At 38.9% G+C, this 21,206-nt stretch overlaps 1 protein-coding gene across 2 annotated transcripts in view; it reads left to right on the forward strand.

Moving 5' to 3' along the window:
- The window catches only part of CEP350 (centrosomal protein 350), a 130,778-nt gene that overhangs the window by 102,409 nt on the left and 7,163 nt on the right, over positions 1-21,206 (forward strand). For both annotated transcript variants that reach the window (XM_045298317.1, XM_045298318.1), the window contains 8 exons: positions 411-555; positions 1,708-1,868; positions 4,878-5,014; positions 10,831-10,913; positions 11,724-13,627; positions 14,459-14,866; positions 14,958-15,104; positions 16,691-16,813. In XM_045298317.1, the coding sequence (XP_045154252.1) occupies positions 411-555; positions 1,708-1,868; positions 4,878-5,014; positions 10,831-10,913; positions 11,724-13,627; positions 14,459-14,866; positions 14,958-15,104; positions 16,691-16,813 (3,108 nt within the window). The remainder of the gene's footprint in view (positions 1-410; positions 556-1,707; positions 1,869-4,877; positions 5,015-10,830; positions 10,914-11,723; positions 13,628-14,458; positions 14,867-14,957; positions 15,105-16,690; positions 16,814-21,206) is intronic.

Below are 21,206 nucleotides of genomic sequence, written 5' to 3' on the forward strand. Positions count from 1 at the left end.
TTACATGTTAATCATTGCGATCGATTCCCACTTTCTCCCCCAACCTTTACCTACCCTCATGGTAGCTCTACTTCCATTATTATTCCTGAGGGGTTTATCTGTCCTGGATTCCGGGTGTCGATAGCTCTTAGCCATACCAGTGTACATGCTCTAGTCTAGCCAGATTTGTAAGGTAGAACTGGGGTCATGATAGTGGGGATAAGGGTGGGGAGCATTTAAGAACTAGAGGAAAGTTGTGTGTTTCGTTGGTGCTATGCAACACCCTGACTGGCTTTCAGGATTCCTTTTAAGTCATAGGTTATTAGACATTCTTTATAAATACTACCTTTAATGCTAGTATGCTTAATTTTAAATAGAATTTTACAACTGCCTCACAAAAACCATTCCCATTTGATTTTCTGCTTGAACAGTCACCTCCCAAAAGCTGTACACCTGGATCAAAGCAGGAGTCTGGCAAAGGGAGTCATAGGACCGGAGGACAACACCGTCTGCCGGTCAAGTCCCATCAGCACTGTTACAGTTGGTCAGATGAGTCATTATCTATGACGCAGTCAGGTAAGAGTAATCATAAGAACTTGTCTCCTCTGTACTGCATTTGAATTTGTCTTGTACGTTGGCTAGAACTATGCTGAAATCTGTGACAGGAAATGTCAGGAACGTGGATTTCATTATTTCTAATACTGATCTTGGGATCACACTACAAGAAAAGACTATGATCTTTTCACATTTAAATAAATTCCATGATAGGTTCTTAGGTAATGTAATCCAAAGTACCTGATAAAAACTTGGTTGTTTCTGACATACAAAGGACTTTAAAAAGTTCAAGGAAAAATTCCAGTATCTTTCCATTTCATTTTTCCACAAACCTTTTAAAGCCTCTATGTAATGTACAGTATACTTCTGAGTCTTCAGAGTTTATGTTAAGTCTTACTATTATAATGTTAAATGTCTTATTCAATGTTAGTTTGTGGAAATAACATGAGTTTGTGGTCATGGGGAGGAGATATGAAGAGCAGTCATTTGTATACTATTTTTATACTCTTTCAATGATGCTTGTTTATTTTTAAAGCAGGTGTATAACAGTTATAATGAAGTGTAGTTTTGTAATTTTTCTCTGACTGGATGTCTACAACGTGAACGTGTTCACTATTGAAAGGAAAGTAGTTTTCATTAGGCAGTATTTCAGTTCTTTTGAATAACCTGAGAACTTTAAAAGCAGATGACAGAAGAGTCATTTTTTCCTTACACTCTCCTTTTATGTGGTTTGGAGACATTCTGCAGTGATTCACATTCAGCTTAAAATAATGTGTGCTTCACTATGATTTTAACATGTAACTTAGGGGAGTGTTAGTTTAATGTGACTGTCTTACCACCAGAAGATAATTTCTGACAATGCCTAGACTTCACTAGACTTCACTAACCTACGACATTCTCAGCTTCTAGTTGTTTATCTTAGCAAGGCAGAATGCCTTGAGATTTCTTTACAATTTCAAATACTACAATTAGAACGTGAAAAGCAATGTACAAAGTATATAGGAAAAGGAAGGAAACAAACCACTTAGTGTGTTTTATTCTTGCAGTAGCTCAGATTTCCTAATGTCACTTGTTAGTTTGATCTTTTGTTAAGGCTGTTGCATTAATACTTTTCATCAGGAGCCAGTAAGTTCGCTAAATCTTACAATTAAATTTTTTTTTAATCTCTTTCAGAAACTACATCTGACCAGAGTGACATTGAAGGCAGGATCAGAGCTCTGAAGGATGAGCTACGGAAAAGAAAGTCAGTGGTGGACCAGTTGAAGAAGGAACAGAAGAAAAGGCAAAAGGAAAGGCTGAAAGCCCAAGAAGCCAGTCTGCTCAAACAGCTAGAGGTTAGACATGGGAAGAAAGGTGTTGAATACTGGGACTTGTGTGTGTGCAGCCCCAAATAAGGTGGTGGGTTGGAAATTTTCAGTATTAGTTTGGCATCACATTTTATCCTAACTTGATAAAAATAAATGTGGTTATCACAAAAAAGAACTATCCCAATCAAAGCATTAAGTTAAACATTTAACATTAAAGTATATTAAGATATAAATATTAAATAAAATATTAAAACGAAGGGTGTTGTGTTTTGGCTGTTGGGAATAATAAAGACTAGCGCTATAGGAAAAAAAGATTGATATTTATGCTTTCTTAAGCAAAGAACCATTAGGTAAATGATTCTAGCTATTGGTATTGTTACTGCCTTTTTACTTTTTAAAGCAGAGTGCTGTTTCATGCCACAAAACGTATCAGTCCACTCTTTGTACTATTGCATGGCTCATACGTGGGACTAGCATGACTTTTCTTCCAGGCTGGAAACCAGATTTTAATAGCTTCCTCATTCTGTTTTCTCTTATCCCTTCAGTCACCATACCTCTTGATTCTTCTTTTATAAAGCTTCATGCTTGTGTCTCTTTCCATTCCTACTGGCTCTGAGGTGTCTGCACCTGGCTGCTTCCCTATTACACATAGGAGGATTATTCCAGCATCGTACCCCTAAAGGACCTCTGGGGGTGTACTGGGTGATACATTGGGCTTTTGACCACAGAGGTCAGCAGTTTGAGCCCACCAGCTGCTCTGCAGGAGAAAGCTTAGGCTTTTCCGTTCCTGTGAAGATCTACTACCCCAAACCCCCTAGGGGTAGTTCTTGTGCTTTAGAGTCGCCACGAGTCAGAACTAACTCAATGGCACGAGTTTGGTTTTGTAGTGTTCCTAACTCATCACATTCTTTATAGAACCAGATTGAGCCTCCCACTCGTTGCAAAGATCTCTGCCACAGCATTGTAAGAGGGGATCATTGCACTCTTACCTGAGCATTGCCAGTCAGAGGACATTATAGAACTTCTGAAGAATTGGTTGCATTGTTGTACTCTGGGTCTCTAATTCTTAAGAAGTGCTTTGCTATGTTTAGCCAAAATTGCTGCCCTTTTAATTTCTACCCGTGGGTCCTGGTTGGGTAATACCAAACACATCTGTTCCTCCTACATGTATGAATTAGATCATCAAATAGTCACATGGCTATTTTTGTGTCAGAAATTCTGTTAATTACTGTGCACATATTTTTCATTTAGTCTTCATAGGAAGAAGATGTAGCTCTTATCCTCCCTGTTTTACAGATGAGGTTATTTGTGTTTCAATGACAATGACTTACCCAGGGCCACACGACTAATATGTGATAGAGATAAAATTTCTATCTAGCTATAGTTCTCTATCCTCTGGCTTTACCATTCTACACACAGAAAAATGAGCCTAGCCGTGCTCGAGAAAACCAGTGTTTATACAGATCCACAGTAAACAGATGGCAACACGTTTGGCAGGTGGTGTAAATGTTTAGAAGCATGAAAGATACAATGGTAATACTGGGAGCCCATGTTGGGAAGTAGTAGAAAATTACATTTCAAAAGAAAGAGCATATTCAGAACTTTAGAAGTCAAACAAATGAGTTTGGAATGGTAGTCTTTACCCTGACTACATGTTTAGAATTAACTGGGGAACTTTTTTGAAAAATACAGAGCCATGTGCTCACTCTGAGAGCTTCCTATTTAATTGGTCCAGGCAAGAGCCTAGGGTTGAAAAGCAGGCAATGACGAGCATGGAAAGCTTCTGAGTCTCAGAGGAGGACAATGGATGAAGCACTGCTATAAAAGTACTGTGCTGTTGAGTAGATTTGCTCCAACATGGAAATACAGTAAGAAAGGACCTTTAGAGGGAAGGATGTTTTAAGGCTCCGTCTTAGTCCACATTTTATTAAATGGCTTAAGTAAAGGACGGTGACTTCTGTGTTTGGATCTTTAAGTCGCACAGTAAGACCTGCAAACCCGAGCCTGTGCAAGGCTGAAGCCTGTCAGAAAAGGAAAAGGCACATATTTCCACTAAAATAAGTGATAAGTGACAGGAAAGTGCTAAGACCACTCTGTTAAAATCAGAGAACTTTGGAGATCCAGAAAGACAAGGCTGTGCTGTCAAGTTCCAACTCACACAGCTCTTACTGGACCATACAAAGTGGAAACGCATACACAATATAGAACAGTGCATGTGAGGAAAACACGGGTTTATTTCATTGCAAATCTAATTAATGGACCGCACTCACATAACTCTCACACCGGAGAGATTTCTCATGTATACCTAGCTTGCCAGACCGTCTATCTGTAATGTATGTTTAATATCAAGGGCTACTTTCTCATAGCATTGAGAATTCAGATGAAAGTTGCATAGATGGTGTGGAGCCTGGAAACCACTTTACAAAGTGAAAGTTTTCGAGGAAGAAGTGTGTAACTCAGTAAAGAGAGAGATATCAGATGGGCTTCCTGAGATGTCATACAATATGTAATTAAATTAGTGAAGCCTTATTTTCAGAAAACATTGTTCATTTCTGAACTGTCATAGTACAGCCTGCCCCCACTTCTCTCTCTTCAAGATTTGTGCTCTTAGAGACTTTTCTCTTAAAAATATTTTTGCCATTGAAACACTCAGAACAGAAAGGCTAACCGTGAAATTGCCATGGAAATATTAGGATACAGTTTGGAGATAATTTTATAATCATTAACGAAGTACATTAATGTGTCCGGATATGAATTATTGTTTTGTAAGTATGAAACTTCCGTAGAGAGACTTTGTTTCCTAATTGAATATAAAGATTGCTGTTATCTGTATTGCTTGTACATAGATTATTTTAAGACAAGCATACAAGTCACTGTTAATAGAGTTCTGGGAATGAGATTGGGGGACCCCGAAGAGGGCTTTTTCTATTGCATCATTTATACTGTTTGACTACTTTATCATAAAATATACCAATTTATAATTTATAACAACTTTTAAGATTTGTTTAGTGACGGCTCTAATTTTTCTAAACTTAGTCATATGATGAATACATTAAGAAAACCGAAGCCGAGCTTAGCCGAGATTTGGAAACATCACCAACAGCCAAGCCTCAAATTAAAACACTCTCCTCAGCTTCTGAAAAACCCAGGATCAAGCCCCTTCCACTGCACAGGTAGAAATTCATGCTAACTTACCTATAGTCTGCCTTGTTTGAGAAAAGAATGACGAAAGATTCTTAAGGCAAAGTTATATTTTATGTAACTGAAATTATATGAGTAAAAATATTGATTGACCGATTTTTCCTCCCCCGTGGGAAAATTATATCACAAGCTTCACTCAAGTAAAAGTGTTATATCTGATATAATCTAATCATAACTCAAATTTGTGATACTATAGGTATAATTTAAAAAGTATATTTGTAATCCTGAAATCTGGTAGGCACAGTGAAGATGGTACTCTTATGTATCAAAAGTAGTGGCATTATAAGTTGGCATAACCTTTGAAAAGCAATTTGGCAATGTTTCAGAAATTTCTTTAAAACACAAATATATAGTCTTTCACTCAGTAATCCTATTTCTAGAATTCAAGTTGAGAAAATATGGGGTAAAAATAATCTTTGTCCACATGAATATGTTTGTTTGTCATTGCATCCTTGGTATTATGGAAGTAATCACATTGGAAGTAATATTTATGCCCCAAATTGGGTGACAGATGTTTCCATAAATTATGGCTTTATCCTGGCAACATAGCAAAAATAAATAAATACAGAAAATACTAAGCAGCAACATTCAAATAAGATATAATGTATAAAACGTCAAGTTGTAATGTTTACATTAAATTTTGAACAATGAGCAGAGGTTCAACAGGGAGATGGAGCTGAGAAATAGGGGTCATTTCAGAGAGAAGAGCATTTGTCAGTGTCTGCAACTGAAATACACATCATACAAGTGGACCATGATTGGAAATTGCTGGAGTTAAGGAGAAGAGACTAGAAAAATATAAACCAAATTGTGAAAGACATCTACTCCATTCTAAGTTGTTTGTTTTTTACTTTGCAGAAGATGTTGAACCTTTGAAAGGGTTTTGTTTTTTGTTTTGTTTCTTAAGTTTAATATTTTGGGATGTTTTTGTTTGTTGCAAGAAGATACAACTCATTACAGTTCATGTAGTGTTCCAGGTGTTTGAATCTTTGCGCCAGTACCAATTAACTATATAAACTTGCAAATTATTTAACTTCTCAGGATTTTGTTTTTAATAGGTACTTGTAACCCTATGAAACAGGAAGAAAAATAATAATACCCGACACATAAAATTGCTATGAGGGCTGATAGGCTTACTATTTGTAAAGCACTTAGAGCGGAAGCTAGCACGCAGGGAGCACTGTGTATTAGCTGTATTACCATTGCCACTGGTGTCATCAGAATACCTAGGAAAACAGTCAAAAGGAAAAATCATCTTATACCCAAGCATACTAAAATTAGAGAATTTCAGCAATTAGGTATGTTTACTTCCAGAATTTGTTATGTTTATTTTACATGTATTTTTGTTAGATGTATATTTTTTACTATATTAGAAACTATGATTTTAATTTCTATATAGTATGCTACTGAATTTCTTAATCATTTTCTTAACCAAGCTACTGAAGAAATTTAACCAGAGCGTGACATAATCACATTGATGTGTAGCAATCTTGCTGACCAAAATATAAAGAGAAGACAAAGGAATAAGCATCGACATAGGGAGGATCCAACATAAAGCCAGGTCTCAAGAATAAGCAGCTGTAATAAGATACAGAATAGGAGGTCAATTTTTAGACTGTTTAGGAGATAGAATAGAGTTTTGTTGGGGGGACCAAACAGAAACCCACTGCTGTGTTAGTCTGGGTTGCCTAGAGGAACAAACCCTGAGATGCTCATTTGTGTATAAGAAAGAGCTTTATATACAAGAGCAGTCGAATATTGAGAAAACATCCCAGCCCAGATCAAGTCCATAAGTCCAATATTAGCCCATATGATACCAACCTATATAGTCCTCTTCAGACTCACAAAACACATATGCAATGACACCAAATGCAGGAAGATCACAGGCCACTGGGTGGGAAGTCTTATGGATCCAGTGGCGTTGTAAACATCCCAGCGCTGGCAGGGGTCTCCATGTGGCTTCTCCAGCTACAGAGGTCTGATTCCACCAGCCTCTCTCCATGTCTTCTCCACAGGCATGTCTCATAGGGAGTGAGCAGAGAGAGAGTGTGTGTCCCACCTCCAAGGAGGAAATATAGGAGTTCCCAAAATCCTCAGGAGAAGGCCATGCTCACACAGAGATCTTATGGGCTATATCCTGATTGACAGGCTAGACTCCACCCCTACACTCTTAAGCCTCGAATTGACACCAGATTATGTAACCTACCACAAGCTTTATATAAGAGAATAATTGTATATTAAGAAAGCATTCCAGCTCAGTCCAGATCAAGTCCTTAAGTCTGATATTATCCCATTTGTCCGATACCAGTCTGTAAGCTCCTCTTCAGACTCACACATTGCAATGACGCTGAATTCAGGAAGATCACAGGCCAGTGGGTGGAAAGTCTTGTGGATCCAGTGACAGTGGAAACATCTCAACGCTGGCAGCGGTCTCCACGTGGCTCCTCCAACTCCAGGCCTCTAGTGTAGTTCCACTTGAATGTCTCACAGGGAGTGAGCGAGTGTCCTGCCTCCAGCAAACTACCGTATATATTTGAGTATATGCCTAGTTTTTTCAAGCACATTTTTAATGCAGTTTTTGTGGTACAATTAGGTGCTCAGAGAATATTCAGGTCAGCTTATACTCAAGTATATATAGTATTTATTTCTGTAGCTGCTCCAAATGAAGTCATCAAGCTGCAGCCTGATTGACAGGCTAAACTCCACCCCTTCACTCTTAATAGTCTCAAATTGACAATAGATTATGTAACAACCACAACTCCCAAGTTTCTGTCTTTGGTAGTTTTGGTTAGGTAGTTGGTTTTATTAAACTAAGGGAAAGCAGGGAGTTTTGTGGAAAGCTTATAATTAATGGTTTTTAAAAAGTTATTTTTGAGGTGCCTGTGTGGCATAATGGGTTACATATTAGGCTGCTAACTGCAAGGTCAGTAGTTTAAAACCACCAGCTTCTCCCCAGGAGAAAGGTGAGGCTTTCTACTCCCTTTAAAGATTTACAGTCTCAGAAACCCACAAGAACAATTCTACTCTATCCTATAGGGTTGCTGTGAGCCAGAATCAACTGGACAGTAAGTTTTGTGTTGTTGTGCTGTGATTTAAGTGACTATTTCATCTAAGGAGTCTTGGTCACTTAGTGGGTTAAACTTTGGGCTGTCAAGGTTGGCAGTTGAAACCCACCAGCGCCTCTGCAGGAGAAAGATGAGTCTGTCTGCTCTCATAAAGAGTTGCAGTCTCCAAAGCCCTATTGAGCAGTTCTACTCTGTACTATAGAATCACTATGAATTGAAGTCAAACAGCAGTAGAGTTTTTGGTGATTCATCTGTGAAGTTAGAAAGGAAATCTGATAGCCTTTGAGATACGGTCTTTTAGCATATAAATGGTTGTTACGCCTTAATAAAGCAACACATGCATTCAGAAAGAATAAAAGGGAGGGAGCCAGACGCTACGGATGAAGAAATAGAAACATTTAAAGGGCATTGTATGAAAGTAGTAAAACTCACTACCATCAAGTGGATTCTGAATCAGCAACCCTAAAAGATAGAGTAGAACTGCCCCTGTGGGATCCTGAGACTGAATCTTTATTGAGATGGAAAGCCTTTGCTCATAGTGCAGCCAAAGTGTAACCAGCAACTCCATCAGGACTCCAAGAAGGTAGACGGGAAGCTAAACATTATAGCTTAGCAAGTGACGAGGAGACAGAAAACAAACATTGAGCATGTATGAGGGGGTACCCCCAAAACACCGGGCAAAAGCACTGCTGGGCAGAGCTTTTGTAGTACACGTTTTTCCCACTAGGCAAGCATGGAGCAACTCACTCTGAGTTAGTGCACCAAGTGGCATTGCCCAGGAAGGTTCTCTCTGGTCACAGTGAATTTTTTCATAAAAGCAGTTTCACTTGAACCTTGTTTTTTGTGATGGGTGATTTAAGAGAAGAGCGTGTGGCTGTGAAATTTTGTTTCCTGCTCAGGAAAACTGCCACAGACTGTTGTGATGTTGAGCACAGCTTACACGGACAGCGCTGTGGGAAAAACTCAAGTGTACAAGTGGTTTTTTCGTTTCAAAAAAGGTAAAATGTTGATTGATGACACACTTCATTCTGGATGTCTGTCAGCTTCTCAAATGGACAAAAGTGTCGACACAATCTGTGCGCGTGCTCGAAGACTGATGACGGACCATTGAAAAGATGGGGAAGCTATCCGGACGATCTTGGAGCTCGGTTCGGTGACTTTGAATGAAAGCTTTGGGAATGAGAAGGGTCGCTGGGAAACTTGTGCCTTGAGTAGCGACTAACCAGCAAAAGGCGCGTCCCGGGGAACCATGACGAGCTTGGAAAGCACAGCTCCAAGGCAACCCAGACTGTTTCCCCAAAGTCATTGCTGGTGACAGACAGGGCGCCATTCTTACCACCCCAAAAGCAAACATCAGTGAAGCCAGTGAAAAGCGCCAATGTCCCCTCGCCAAAAAGCTCCTCAAATGAAGTCAAAGAACAAGACGCTCATTTGTTGTTTTTTGTTTTCGTTTTATGTGAAGTGAATGGTGAATTTGGAGTTCGTTCCACCAGGTCAGATTGTTAATCAAGCTTTCTATTTAGAAGTTCTGAAAAGATTGCCTAACAGTTTGTGACAAGAAAGACCTGATTTGTAGCAGATGGGAGGACTGGTTTTGCCACCACAACAATGTACCTGCTCACACAGCCATCTTAGTTTTCACCAGTTTTGCCCAAAAATTGGATATCTCTCTTGCCCCATGCACCTTATTCACTTGACCTGGCTCCATGTGACTTCCTTTTGTTTCCGAGAATAAAGCATGACATGAAAAAACGACTTGAAGACGTAGAAGTGAAGAAAAAAAACGAGGGAGGTGCTGTCACCCATCCAAACAGATGAGCTTGAAAACTGTTTCCAAGAATGGAATATCAGATTTGACAAAAGTATTAAGCATAATGGAGAATACTTTGAAGATGATAAGGTGGTTTCGTAAAAAAATTTAAATATATAGCTTTGAAAATTTGTTTTTCATTTTTTGGTTGATACGCCCTAGTAGCTCTTTCTATTAAATATAAAGAAGAGGAGATAGGAATTTTGGGAATAATGAGGGCGACAAATGTATAGATGTGCTTTACACAATTGATCTATGTATTGTGATGAATTGTATGAACCTCAATAAATTGAATTTTTTTAAAACAAAGAAAAGAAAACAAGCATGCATATACCCTTTATTTGCACTCCACAGAAAAGCCATGAGTCAATAAAGCTAATTATAATTTTTCTAACTAAAAAAAAAAAAGAAGAGGAGATAAGAGTATGGACAGAGGAACGAAGAATTAAGGGAGGACATGTTTGTTTGTGTGACTTGAGGCTAATTTGTAAGATACAGGGAGAGTCCCTAGATTGAAGAACCGGAGAGTCTAGAAAAGAGAATGGACACTTGTAGGAGCTCGGCTCAGTCTACGAGGCTGTGGAAAGCGATGGAATCTAGAGCGAAAAGAGGTGTGAACAACCAGTTTTAAACAAGTTTGAGACCAGGGAGTTGGGGCAGCTAAAGTTAAAGACAAATATGTAGATAAAAAGCTTGAAAATAACATCTATGTCCTATGGCTTCTGGTGTTCTCAGTAAAACAGACGCAACACCCTCCACTGAGAGTGATGAGGTTTAATGAACTAGGCAAAGGTTGGGACACCTCATGTGGAGAAGAGGAGAAAAGAGCCATCTATAGACAACTGTTCTTTCATATCAGTTATTATACTACTTGTAATATATTTATTTCTATTCATTAATGTTTCTGTTTCAGACCTGAAACAACCAAAAATTGGAAATCCCTGACAGAGTCAGAACATTCAAGAGGTTCTCTGGAGTCTGTTGCTACACACATTGGTATGTTACTGTGGAAATGATTAGATTATACCTGCGTAGGTTAGGGATTGGTATGTCAATGTGGAAATGATTAGACTATACAATACTGTGTCAGTTTTGGATTTGTTCAGATGCCTCTTCTACATCTATAGCAAGAAGTTATGTGAATCAGTCTTTAGTGTTCCAATTTCATGGTAAAAACAAGCAAAAAGAAAGAAAACCATGGGGAACAAAATGTAATTCAATTTGGAAATAAAACAAAATTGCACCATGAAAAAGCTTGCACCTTAATAGCAAAATAGAAATTGGAATTCAAAGCATTTAATTCATAGTATGTTAGCTCATCAAATCATTCATACTTTCATCTTATTTTGCAAATTTGACTATTTACAGAAAATTTTCCTTTTTACATTAGAGAGAAAGCACAGTTGAAGTTCCCAGGAATATTTATTCTTTTAGAAATATATTTCTTCCTTTCCCATTGATGACCTATTTGAAAAATGTATGTTCTGTTCATTATATAATGCTGGTTTGATGTGAACAGGAGATAATCACCCAAGACAAGCACCCTTAAGAAATTACTTCAAACCTAAAATTTTCAAACTCATTTAAATTCTCTTCTGGTACAACAAAATAAAATAGTTTCATAAAATAGAATAGATTAATGGTACAAAAAACAAATATTTTTTTTTTTTGGTAACTAAGATAGATCATATTTCCTGACCAGAGTTCTTCCTTACTAAGATTTAACTTTTGTTTAAACTTGTGTTATAAAAATCAAAATATTATGATCACGTAATTTTGATGGGGTATTTTTGCTTTTTCTTCCAGATGCTGGACTTACAGGTTCTGAGAGATCCGCATCAGAAAGATCTTTATCATCGTATGCAAAAAGAGTGGCGGAATTGGATAATCAAGCAGAAGAGCGTTTTCAGACCTCATCTCCGGTTCTTAGATCAAGGAAAGTTAGGGCGGAATCTGGAGATTCTCTAGAAAATGTAACTTCATTACACCTGCTAAATGCCCCTAATAGAATTCTTGATGTGTCTGCACCCAAGGTTGATGAAAAACCCAATAAAAAATCAGTAATACCAGAAGAGGCAGAATATGCAACGTTAGAGGAGAGTGAGATTGAAGGTGCTGATGTCTTCTTGAAATTAGACCTGCAACAAGGAGATTCATCTGAAATTCTTTCAAAGAAAGATGTTCCTTTAGACCCTGTAAATGTTCAGAAAGATTTGGTTAGATTAGTTATAGAAAATCTTCATAAAAAAGAGGAAATGTTGATGGAGCGAGAGTTGGGAAACAGCCTTCCTGAACAAAGTATCAAGGAAAGGGCCTCATCTCTGTCAGAACATCACTCCATCCCCAGAGAGCTGTCCTACTCCGGAGATTCTGAAGCAGCATCTTTCCCGAAAGACAGTTCACCAGAGTTGTACAAAGATGACTTTGAGTTACCATCTGTGCTGTCACTCAGGAAAGATTCCCAGCCACTGAGGAGCTCTGGAAGTAGAGCTACCAGCTCCGGCAGTGACGATGAGATTAGTGAGTGCCTGAGTGAGAAGAGCCTTTCCCTTCAGAGCACTGTGCACTCCGAGAGGCTGTTGGAGCTCAAGTCCCCCACCGAGCTCATGAGAAGTAAGGAGCGCAGTGATGTCGAACACGAACAGGGGGTTTCTGAGTGCCTTTCCTTGGCTGCAGTTACTGTCATGGACGAGTTGCTTGATTTCCACATTGGTGATAGGGTGCTCATTGGCAATTTTCAACCAGGAACTCTTCGGTTCAAAGGTGTGACTAGTTTTGCTCAAGGATTTTGGGCTGGAGTGGAATTGGATAAAGCCGAAGGAAATAACAATGGAACATATGATGGTATTGTATACTTTGTCTGCAAAGAGAAGCATGGTATTTTTGCACCTCCCCAAAAAATATCTCACATTCCAGAAAACTATGATGACTATATCGACCTAAATGAAGATGAAGACTCTTATTCAGATGAGCAATACAGTAATCAAAAACCAAAAGATGCAGAGGGCTCCAAGTCTGATAGAGAAGATGATACAATTGAATATTTTTATGAGAAATCTCTGCCTCGCATGCATGACAAAGAAGCCTCAGTTGACAAAAGCCTTAAAATAATAACGGAAAACCTACAGGGGATTTCTGAGGCCCTTGAAGCCCAGGCTCACCAGCAGTCTGAAGTGGATTCACGGCTTTCCTCAAAGGAAAGCAAAGACCTTATTTCTGATGCCACGGAGAAGGGATCCATTGCTGTTGAAGAGGATACTTTAGACAATACCTTTTCAGAAGAATTGCAGAAGCAACAGCAGTTTATAGAAGGTGAAGAGAACCTACATTCTGAGGTTTCACAAAAGCTTTCTACTCCACTGCTGGATCTTTTGAGGAGAGAAAAGAAACAATTGGAATCCCAGCTGAGGTCATCCCTGAGTGAGGACAAAAAATCAAAGCAACCACTCGACACAGTCAGCTTACTTACAGACAGTTTGCTGAACGTTTTTGTGACGGACACAGTCAGACAACTGCAGCAAATTAAACGAGCGAGGGATGAGAAAATCCACCTTAGCAACCAGGAGCTTCTTGATGGCCAAGCGATAGTGGTTCCCCAAGACCTGGTCCAGAATCTTGAGGAGCAGTCACCAAGCGTTCCAAATTACTTAAGGCCTGACTTGGAAGATGAGAAAGAAGAGATTTCTTCTCCAGATTTGTGCCCCAGACCCGTAAGTATTCTCAGGGGGGAAAAAAAAAAAAAAGTCAATTTCCCGTACCTCTGTCTGGCGTTTTAACTTTGTGACTTCTGATAGTTTTTGCTTGTTTATTTCTAGCATGTTTATTAAGCAAAGATAGCTGTACTAGTTTTCAAATGTTAAGTGCCCTGTAGCTATTGTTCTGTCTGATGTGTAATTGCCCTCTGTTATGTCATGAGTAGTCACTAGAGTGTCACAAACACTGACAGGTTGATGGGAACTGAAACATCCCCTTAAACTGCTGAGTTGACAGCCTTGATTACTGGCCACAGATTAGATCTCCTTGTAGATTTACTATAAAGATTTGTCCCATGGAGTTTTACCAATTGTTCACAGCTCCATTCTTGAAGAAACCCTTTTTTTGCCTCTAAAGTGATATGTCTGCCTATTAGTCATGGATGCTCTGCAGATGTTACCAGTTATGATGTTGATCCTGCTAAAACTGAAATATGTCCACTATGACATACACTCAGACCATCAACTTATCTAGGATGCCTATGGAGCATTGAGCAAAAGTAATGATTTTGAGTAACTTGAGCCAGATAATCACCAGAGGTGAGAAATTTGACATCCCATTTCCATAACCCACACAGTCCCTCAAAAACTGAGTGATAATGATACACAAAAGGAAAAGAAAAACCTGATAGACGTTGATCAGAATTCAGTTAAAGATATAAATAGACTTGTGGGACACCAGATAATTTTTATTTAAATTATTTACTGGTAAGCACCACATCGTTTTTGTTTTGCTTATCTAAATGATCTGAAGTCACTAAATTCCATTTGAATGGTTTCACCCTATAGGAAAGCCCGGTGTTTGGTGCCAGTGGACAGGAGGAGCTTGCTAAGAGACTTGCTGAACTTGAGATCAGCCGGGAGTTCCTGAACGTGTTAGCAGATGATCAAGACTGGTTTGATGAAGACTTCGGTTTGAGTTCCTCTCACAAAACCCCCCAAAAGAAGGTAGAAGAAGCTATTGTGCCTGTGATGGCAGAATCCAAACGACCCCCCCCAAAACCCTGGGGCACGTTACTGGCAGTCCCACATACTACAGCGGAAGTAGAAATTCTGGTAAATGATGCGGCAGAAGAACTCTGGAAATGGAAAGAATTGGGTCATGATCTGCGTGGCGTCAGTATTCCTGCAAGGCTGCTTGGCTGTGTCAGCAAGGGTCAAGATATAGAAAGCACTAGTAAGAGGGTCTACAAACAGGTATTTGACACAGGAGGAGAATTCTAATTTTTAAACTTGTCTCCATTGTCTGTTATTTGGATTCTTAACCATTTTGTTTTTCTCTCTCAAGGCCGTTTTTGATCTAACAAAAGAGATTTTTGAGGAAATATTTGCTGAGGATCCCAACTTGAATCAGCCAGTCTGGATGAAACCATGTAGAATTAACTCTCATTACTTCCGACGAGTGAAAAATCCAAATGATCTTGATGAAATCAAGGTAAACTCACAGCTAGAGAAGACCTCCTTTTTTGACGGGCTGTTCATTTGCACGGGCCTATCAACGCCGTCAGACAGGTCCCCCTTGTTTACTCACCTTTATCTCCTGAAGGCCTCCCTCACGCCGAGGGACCATCCTTAGTGAAGGCGACAGCGGTTTTTCATAGCCAGTGCTTCCAGTTCTCTTCAGTTTCAGAAATACCTTCGAAAGCCCTCATGAACGTCTGAAATCTGAATAACAGCGAACTTTTATATACCATTTTGTCCTGTATATGTGATGAAGTTTAACTAATAAATTAGATTCAGTTAGAGATTAACAACAGTAATTTTTTAAAATAGACTAATTATAACATTACACCATAATAAAAGTCCCATGAAGGGCACAAGATTTCATCATGCTCTGGACTCATTTAACACTTTCGGATCATGGTTGAGCACAGATGAATGAAACTGTAGAAAACAAATGGTAGATAACTACTGTGGTTGCATCACAGTCCACGTGGTCCACAAAGCCTAAAATACTTACTACCTGGCCCTTTAAAGAGACGTTTACTAACCTCTATCTTCAATTAAGTAGAAAAAACATATACGGTTCTCACAGATGAATTATACTCATTATCATTAAACAAGCATCATTAATTCATTGTCACTTTGAGAGACAGAGTACCAGAACTATCTGGGGAGGTTTCAGAATAAGCTCTGTGTGTCATTCCTTCCAGCCCACCACAGTCAGTAAATTGTTGAGTGTCCATGGGAGTAGATGTTAGTGCAGCAGGGATTAGTGGAGTTTGGGACACCTCAGTAGTCTGAGAATCTCCTAGGTGGCTTGGAAAGTATCCCTTCCCCCAATAAGAACATTGATGCTTTTGACAGAACAACCGTGAAAAGTAATCAAACAAATTAATTTAAAAATAGTGAAGAACAAATTAAGTTCAAATAAAGCAGGAGACAATATAAACTAGAATTCATCAAAGTGCAAAGATCACAAGAATACAGAGTAGACCTGCCCAGTAGTTTTAACATTGAAATAGTATTTTGTAAAGATTTTTTTTGGTGTGTGTCTGTGTGTGTGCGTGTGTAAGTAAAGTTTTTTAAAGGTGATAGTTCAGATTTCGTTAGCAATCAAATTCTCTTGTTTCTCATACTGAAGTGTTGGTGATATTTTTTGTTATATGTCAATCTTGGTATTTCAATAAAAAAATACCCCAGCTAAAATTTTAAACTTTTCTCACATGACGTTGGTCCCACTAATGTCACTGCAGGTTGTCAGATTCTTCAGTAGTTATTGTCAGCTCAAAGTTTTATTCTCGTACTTGTGGGCTGAAAAGTGGCTTTCTTTGCAGATTAATCAACGGTTCTACATTTGTATGTGGGGACCTATGTGTTGTATAAAAACAAAATTTCTTTAAATGAATAGAGTCTGAGCGTTTGAAATGCTTTTCTTTTCATATTAAATGAAACTTAAGTGGAAGAAATTTATGATCTTTTATTATAAATATTATTTGCTAGCATTGTAATCTTTGTATTGCATTCTAAGTACATAAATATTGAGAACTTTGTGTTTCACTCATTCCTTATTTCTCATAGAACTTCATAGCAACTGAAGTACTCAAGTTGTTCAGTCTTAAAAAGGAATCAAACCACAAAACAGATTGGCAGAAAATGATGAAATTTGGAAGAAAGAAGAGAGACCGAGTAGATCATATCCTGGTCAGTGTGTACAACTGGGCTGTGCTTATTTCAAACTCAGAGTGTAGATAAGAGTCTGAACGGAAAGAAATGTCGTGTACCTAAAGTCTGTGATGGCAGATCCCACAGCCTGCCCTTGCTGGTTCAGGAGCTGCTCGCCTTTGGACTCAGCCGAGCAATCATTCATATAACTAGCAGTCTGAATAGCTTGAGCTAACCTGCCAGCTCTTCGTGCATCTTTGCTTTGCAGGAATGAAATTGTTCTCATGTTTCTACAGTATTTTAAAGCTGGAATTATTATTTTCCAAGATAATTGGAAAATATCTTAGAAGGAAAGAAGAACACATCAGGAGAGACTCTTCCACCCTGTCTGTTATTAGATCCTGTGCCCTGTCCACCTCCGTGGACACCTTGGGTCAGAGATCGTGTAACTGAGGGCCACTGTTAAAATGGGAAGAAACCGACATAAGCCCTGCCTTCATGAATTTACAGTTTGGTGGCAGAAGAATGCTTTGGTGTACACAGATGTGTAGTAAATTAAGAGAGACAAATAGAAGGCTCGGGAGTTGTAATGAATGCATAAACCCAAGGAAACGGGTCTGATGAGAACAGTTAGGACAAGCTTCTCCAAGGCAGTGACGTGAGTGCAGATCTTAAAGATGAGTACGTGTTTATTGAGCTGCAGTTCAGGGAGAGCAAGCCTGGCGTGCAGAGGCCTTGAAATGGCAAGAATCGTGAGTTTGAGCTGAAATGTCAGCATGGTGGGAGCGTTAAGAAGCAGGTGGCATGAGCTAACTCTAGAGAGCTAGATCGAGCCTATATCCTATAGCGCTTTTAAAGCTATGGTAAGGATTTTGAAACATCTTAAAAGCAGGGAAAGGTTTTAAGCAAGAGAAATAACTATATCAGATTTATGGGTGTTTTTTTTTTAAATCACTGAAACAGTACTTCAAAGGGACCAAGAATGTGGAGGAAGGAACGCCAACTAAAGGACACTTAGGTGTATTAAAGCAAACTTCCAAAGTCAATTGATCTTGAGCACATCTCAGAGTAAATGAGGAAACTGGCATCGGTAGTAGATCAGTGTCAAACGTGGAAAGCAGAGCCTGCAGCTAAGGCCCAGATAAGTGTCACTTCACATGCTTATAAAAATGCCATGTCTATAGTGGTTGGATTGAATGTATTGGGGGGGAAGGTAGCAGTTTGGAGCCATCTCCAAACCTGAGCTATTAATCAGAAATAAGTAATTTTCCTAGGAATTGAACAGTAAGCAAATTAATAGATCCACAGCTCTTAATTAAATGCACCAAACAACACGGTATTGTCCTTGACTGTGGAGGCAGCCAGCAGTGCTGCATAGGTTACTTAGTAGAGCTATTTCTCCAGCAGTTAGCAGAAAGTTCCCAAATACTCAACAAACAAATACATGGACTGCTTCTTTTGTAAGTATAAGATGATTCTCGCTTGGATAAGAGTCATGTATTAGAATTGATGAGAGTTAGAAATTGGGAAGCAATCACAAAATACATATTTTAATAATATCCCCTTTTTCTGGTTATAAAAGAATTTTCCGTTTTCTACAGAGAGGCATGAGCCTATAGAGTTATGTACATTACAAATATTTTAAATTAGATTTTATCCACCCTAAACCTATCTATATATTTATATGAGAACTATTTTTCTAATATAGTTAATATAGTCTTACTCTTATCATTTTCTTGAAACTGATGGTATTTTCAGCTAGTTTTCTTGTGTAGGATTTTTTTTTTCCAATTAAGAACGTTGCAAAGAAGACCAAACTAAAAAACCAGACTCACTACCTTCGTATCCGTCCTATCTCATGTCAACCTCATAGCACAGGGTAGAACCACCCCGGTGGGGTTTTGAGATCGTAACTTTACCGGAGTAGAAAACTTCACCTGGTGGTTTCTTCACTGCTCGCCATGCGGTGAGCAGCCCAAGACATAACCATTGCGCCACCAGGGCCCCTCTCAAAGATGAAAGTAGTTAATATTTTGATTTGCCAATACTGTAGACAAAAGAAGCCATCTTAGAAATTTGTTTAAATTTCTCGTTATTCCTACTTTTTTTTTTTTTTTCTAGAATTTCAACTGTAGGTAATTTCACTTAAGCACTCTCATATGAAGGGTCCTAAAACTTCCAGAGCTTCATTTAAATTTTCAGATCTCCTAAACCCCCAAATACTCTAATGTAGGTAAGTGCCAACAGAGTGGTTCTCAACCTCTAGGTTGTGACCCCTTTGGGGGTCGAACGACCCTTTGACAGGGGTCGCCCAAGACCATTGGAAAACACATAAATATTTCACAATATGTAATTACATATTGTTTTGTGATTAATCACTATGCTTTAATTATATTTAATGATGTCCAATTTGTAACAATGAAAATACATCCTGCATATCAGGTATTTACAGGATGATTCATAACAGTAGCAAAGTTACAGTTATGAAGGAGCAACGAAAATAACTTTATGGTTGGGGGTCACTACAACATGAGGAACTATGAAGGGGCCGCGGCATTGGGAAGATTGAGACCCACTGCTCTAACAGTTGAGAGCAAGGTGTCCGTAATGACACTTCCTATAAGATTCCAGTCTTGTCTCTACTAACTTCTTAACTCGGTGACTTTGGGGAAGCTAGATGCGCACCTGCCTCATAGATGAAGGGTGTTAAATGGCATATAAGAGTGCCTCTAAAATTTTAAGATATTATTGCCTAATAATTAGATTGATGTATAATAATGTTCTCATTTTATCCCTCCTCTCTCTCTCTCTCTAAATAACCAAGGTCCAAATTATGCTATATAAAATTAGGGTCACAATATAACTCAGTGCTATAATATAGAGCTGCAAAGATTTTTTTAATGTATTAAAGTAAACATTTCTTTTTTCCCCCTCATGTGTTAAATGTATATTTGAAAATTTATGTCATTCAACATTTTTTATGTATACACTTCAATGGCATTATGTGTATCATATAATCACATCACTACTATTTCCCAATTTTCATCACCCTTAATAGAAACGCAGGTGTTAACACAACAGTTAAGCATTTGGCTCGTAGCTAGAAGGTTCAAACCCACTCTCCAGCTATGGGGAGAGAGACCTGGAGTCTATTGATTTAACAATTACAGCCTAAAAGAAACCCTGTGGGGCAGTCTGCACTGTCACCAGGGCAGGGGGTCACTAGTAGTCAAAACAGACTCCATAGTGCCTAACAACAGCGGAAACTCAGTGCCCCTTACACACTAACTGCCCGCTTTCCCTCGCTTTTGCCCCCAGTAACCACTAACAAACTTTTATCTCTAGATTTTCCCATTCTAGATATTTCATATAATGGGATCATCTACTTTATTTCTTTTTTTCACTTGGCATGTTTTTAAGGTTAGTCCATATGATAGCATATATTAGAACTTCATTTGTATTTATGATAGTGTAGTATTTTGTCGTATGCATATGTGAGTACAGTGTTATGTTTAGCCATTCATCTGTTGCTAGGCTTTTAGGTTGTTTCCACCTTTTGCCTATTGTGAATAGTGCTACCCTGGAAGGTGGTATACAATAGTTTGTGTCGAGTCGTTTAGAAGCCCTGATGGTCCTGTCAAGTTCGTGTTGGGTTGCTAACATTAAGGTCATCAGTTCAAACTCACCTGTCACTCCATGGGAGAAAGATGAGGCTCTCTGCTTCCATAAAGAATTTTCAAAGCCTCTATAGGGTCCCTGTGAGTAGGAATTGACACAATGGCAGTGGGTTTAGGGTTTTGGGTTTTTGGGTCTGGCCAAGTCTTTTGGGTATATACCTAAGAGTGGAATTGCTGAGTCATATGGTAATACTGTTCTGTTTTGGGGTTTTTTTGAGGAACCACTGAAATGTTTTCCACAGTGGCTACCTATTTCATAGTCCTGCCAAAAGTGAATGAGCGTTTTAACTTCTCCACAACCTTCACCAACACTTTTCTGTTTTTCTAATATTAGTCATCCTAGTGGGTGGGAACAGCAGGGGAAACAAACCAACTCCAGAGTCATCCACAGAGTGAACCTGGGACCTCTTGCACCTGAAGTGAGAAGCACACCCCTAGACCAGTCAGCCCCTGGTAGTGTAGTGGGTACAATTTGAACTGCTAACTGTAAGAGGAGGAGTTCTAGAACCTACCACCTGCTCCATGGGAGAGAGATGAGGCTTTCTGCTCCTGTAAAGTTTTAGGGCCTCAGAAACCCACAGGAGCAATTCTACTCTGTCCAAGAGTCCGAATCAACTCAGTAGCAGTGTTTGTTTGTTGTTTGTTTGTTTATATCTTGATTTGGATGGGCAGAGGATGCTTTGCATGATTACAGACTTTGATTGTATTGTTTTGTTGTCTCTCAGATGTTCCAGATACACTGGAGCATAATCCAT

The sequence above is a fragment of the Echinops telfairi genome, unplaced genomic scaffold (genome assembly GCF_000313985.2).
Source record: "Echinops telfairi isolate 266 unplaced genomic scaffold, ASM31398v2 ScPeMD7_7424;HRSCAF=8462, whole genome shotgun sequence".
NCBI classification, from domain to species: Eukaryota; Metazoa; Chordata; class Mammalia; order Afrosoricida; family Tenrecidae; genus Echinops; species Echinops telfairi.